Genomic DNA, 2,474 nt, shown 5'->3' with positions numbered 1-2,474 from the left:
CTGAGGATCCCCTTGGTCTCATCATCTTTTTGTTCTGCTTCTCAAGCGTCTTGCTCAGCTTCTCAAGCTTTTCACTGCAGCTGCTTCTTTGTTGTCCTCTTTGACCCCCTCAACAAGCTTGTAAAATGCTTCTAAGAGGGTGGGCTCAGCAGAGCCTGTGAGTGCAGCATCAGAAACACAATAGACAAGCAAATTGTGGATGATTCTTAGGCCACACGGGCCAGGCTGATAAGCACAGTTGCTACCAACATGGCTATGTAAACTGCACTTGGTTAAAAAGTGCAAGCAGCTCTAAACATGCAGCCGTTTAATGTTTAGTCTGCAAGAGGCGCTATATTTGACAATCTCCTGAGAGGCGCGCCTCTCCAGAAGAGCTTTGGCCTCAATCATCTTTTTGTTCTGCTTCTCAAGCTTCTTGCTCTGCTTCTCAAGCTTCTTGCTCTGCTTCTCAAGCTTCTTGCTCTGCTTCACAAGCCTCTCGTTCTGCTTAACAAGATTCTCGTTGTGCTGCTCAAGCTTCTCATTCTGCTTCTCAAGCTTCTCCTTAACAAGCTTGTACAATGCTTCTAGGAGGGTGGACTCAGCAGAGCCTGTGAATGCAGCATCAAAAACACAATAGACAAGCAAATTGTGGATGATTCTTAGACCACCTGGGCCAGGCTGATAAGCACAGTTGCTAATAACATGGCCATGAAAACTGCACTTGGTTCAAAAGTACAAACAGCTCTAAACATGCAGCCGTTTAATGTTTAGTCCGCAAGAGGCGCTATATTTGATCTTCTAGGTAAGCTAGACAAGTGCTAGCTGTGGGTCCGCACCAGCAGCAGCACCTGCACGAAGTGAGGCAGGCAGAAGGTGCATACCATGCAGGCCAGCAGTTCCACACAAACCATGCATGATAAAAATGTGGGGTGGGGTCTGCAGAAATACTTGCAGACAGCAGCAGTTTATTTCCATGAGTGGTCAACAATGATGTACTTCACAACAGCACCAAGGTGCCTGGGAGTGCTAGCATGATGCTGCAGCGCTGCAGCACAATAATGAAGGCCCCACACTCACAGCATGTGACCCGACAATCCAACACCCCATCAGGTGCATGTCAAACCTCAGGCTCCACATGGATATTGCATATGTAACATACACACTGTGCTGTGACCATCCATGGAAAATGTTAACCATAGCCTCCACAGTACAACATGCAGATCTGTGTTCCCAGCAGGTTCAGGCATGCAAAATGGATGAAACACAACCATGTGCATGTGCTAGGGGGCCAGCAAGCTGCAGCTCATGAAGGACTTTCTCAGTAAGTTTGCCGATGCCTGTGAAGGGAACTACCCAAGCTAGCACCACCAGCAGCTGCAGCTCAGTGTGCTATTGAGAAAGGTTGTACATCCGATTTACTCTCAACCACAAAGACTAGAAACACTGTTCTAAAGTCACCATACAAACAATGCCTATATTAGGGTTTATTGTTAAGGAAAATCATCCATCACAGCAATAACCTTTCTTGCAAGTTATTGTTTACATCTTGCAAGTTATTGGTTGTGATACTGCAGACAGGCTACAATACCAGAGACAGGACAGAAACCCCCTCCTAAGGAGAAAACTTCTCTGACACCCTAGTTGACACCCTAGTTGATAGTCCACACCACCCAATGTGTGCACAGCAGCATCCAAGATGCTAAAGTTGATATCTTGGCAGTGAGAGCAACCACCATGAGCAGGAGTCTATGCAACACAGGCTCCTCGGCAAAGGATGGACTAGTTGGTGGCACAGGAACCACGCTTAGAATTTACCTAGGGCCTGCCAAATGGCATCCACCACACCAGGCGCCAGATGCACTTCAATGAGATTTTCCCATGCATGTGTAGCTGCACGCAGGCGTGCAGCAGTCCGGTACTTGGCTGCCCACAGTAGCTCCAAGTCCTCTTCATCTAGCCCAGCAGAGTCCAGGCCAGCCTCTGTCACAGCAGTGCACATACGCTGCCTGTAATCTGGCGTCATTGCGCCAAATGCCAACCAACACCACCGGTTCTCGCAGGTTCTGCTTCAGCTGCGTCGACCCCAAATATTTAGTGGAAAACCATCTACGGGAATATTACGGCTGCAAGTCGCCATCAGCATTGCGTTTGTTGCATTTTGCAGCTGCAGCAGCACCTAAGCTCTGATCAGAACCCAAGGAGTGTGGCTTATGTATTCAAGCCGTGTTGGAATAAGTGACGTGGAGCACCTGGCAGAATTTTTAAGCAGCCCCTCGCACAAATGTGTCCGGTCGTACTTCGCGAATAAAGTGTTCGTACATCGTCCCAAAAAAGCCAGGAGCGAATTTTGCCGCGCAGATGCGCGCGTGCGATTCACAAAATGCGCCTGTACAAGTGTATATAAATTTTCTTGGCGGATGAGGACCACGTGCGCCAGCGCGTTGCGCAAGTGGGCATGTTGGCCATAGCCGCACGCGGCATGCATGCTGGAC

General features: G+C 48.7%; 1 protein-coding gene across 1 annotated transcript; it reads right to left on the bottom strand.

The window, feature by feature from the left end:
* Positions 1-291: 291 nt before the first annotated feature.
* On the bottom strand, positions 292-2,204 carry VOLCADRAFT_108735 (uncharacterized protein; the record flags this gene model as incomplete). Its single annotated transcript, XM_002959696.1, has 3 exons — positions 1,798-2,204; positions 819-830; positions 292-590 (listed from the first exon to the last, which is right to left on the bottom strand). Exons 1-3 carry the CDS (start codon positions 2,003-2,005, stop codon positions 292-294), a joined length of 519 nt encoding a protein of 172 aa, XP_002959742.1. The 5' UTR covers positions 2,006-2,204.
* Between the last annotated feature and the right edge of the window lie 270 nt (positions 2,205-2,474).

This window comes from Volvox carteri, assembly GCF_000143455.1.
Source record: "Volvox carteri f. nagariensis unplaced genomic scaffold VOLCAscaffold_579, whole genome shotgun sequence".
Lineage (NCBI taxonomy): Eukaryota > Viridiplantae > Chlorophyta > Chlorophyceae > Chlamydomonadales > Volvocaceae > Volvox > Volvox carteri.
This window is presented reverse-complemented; position numbering and strand designations above follow the sequence as displayed.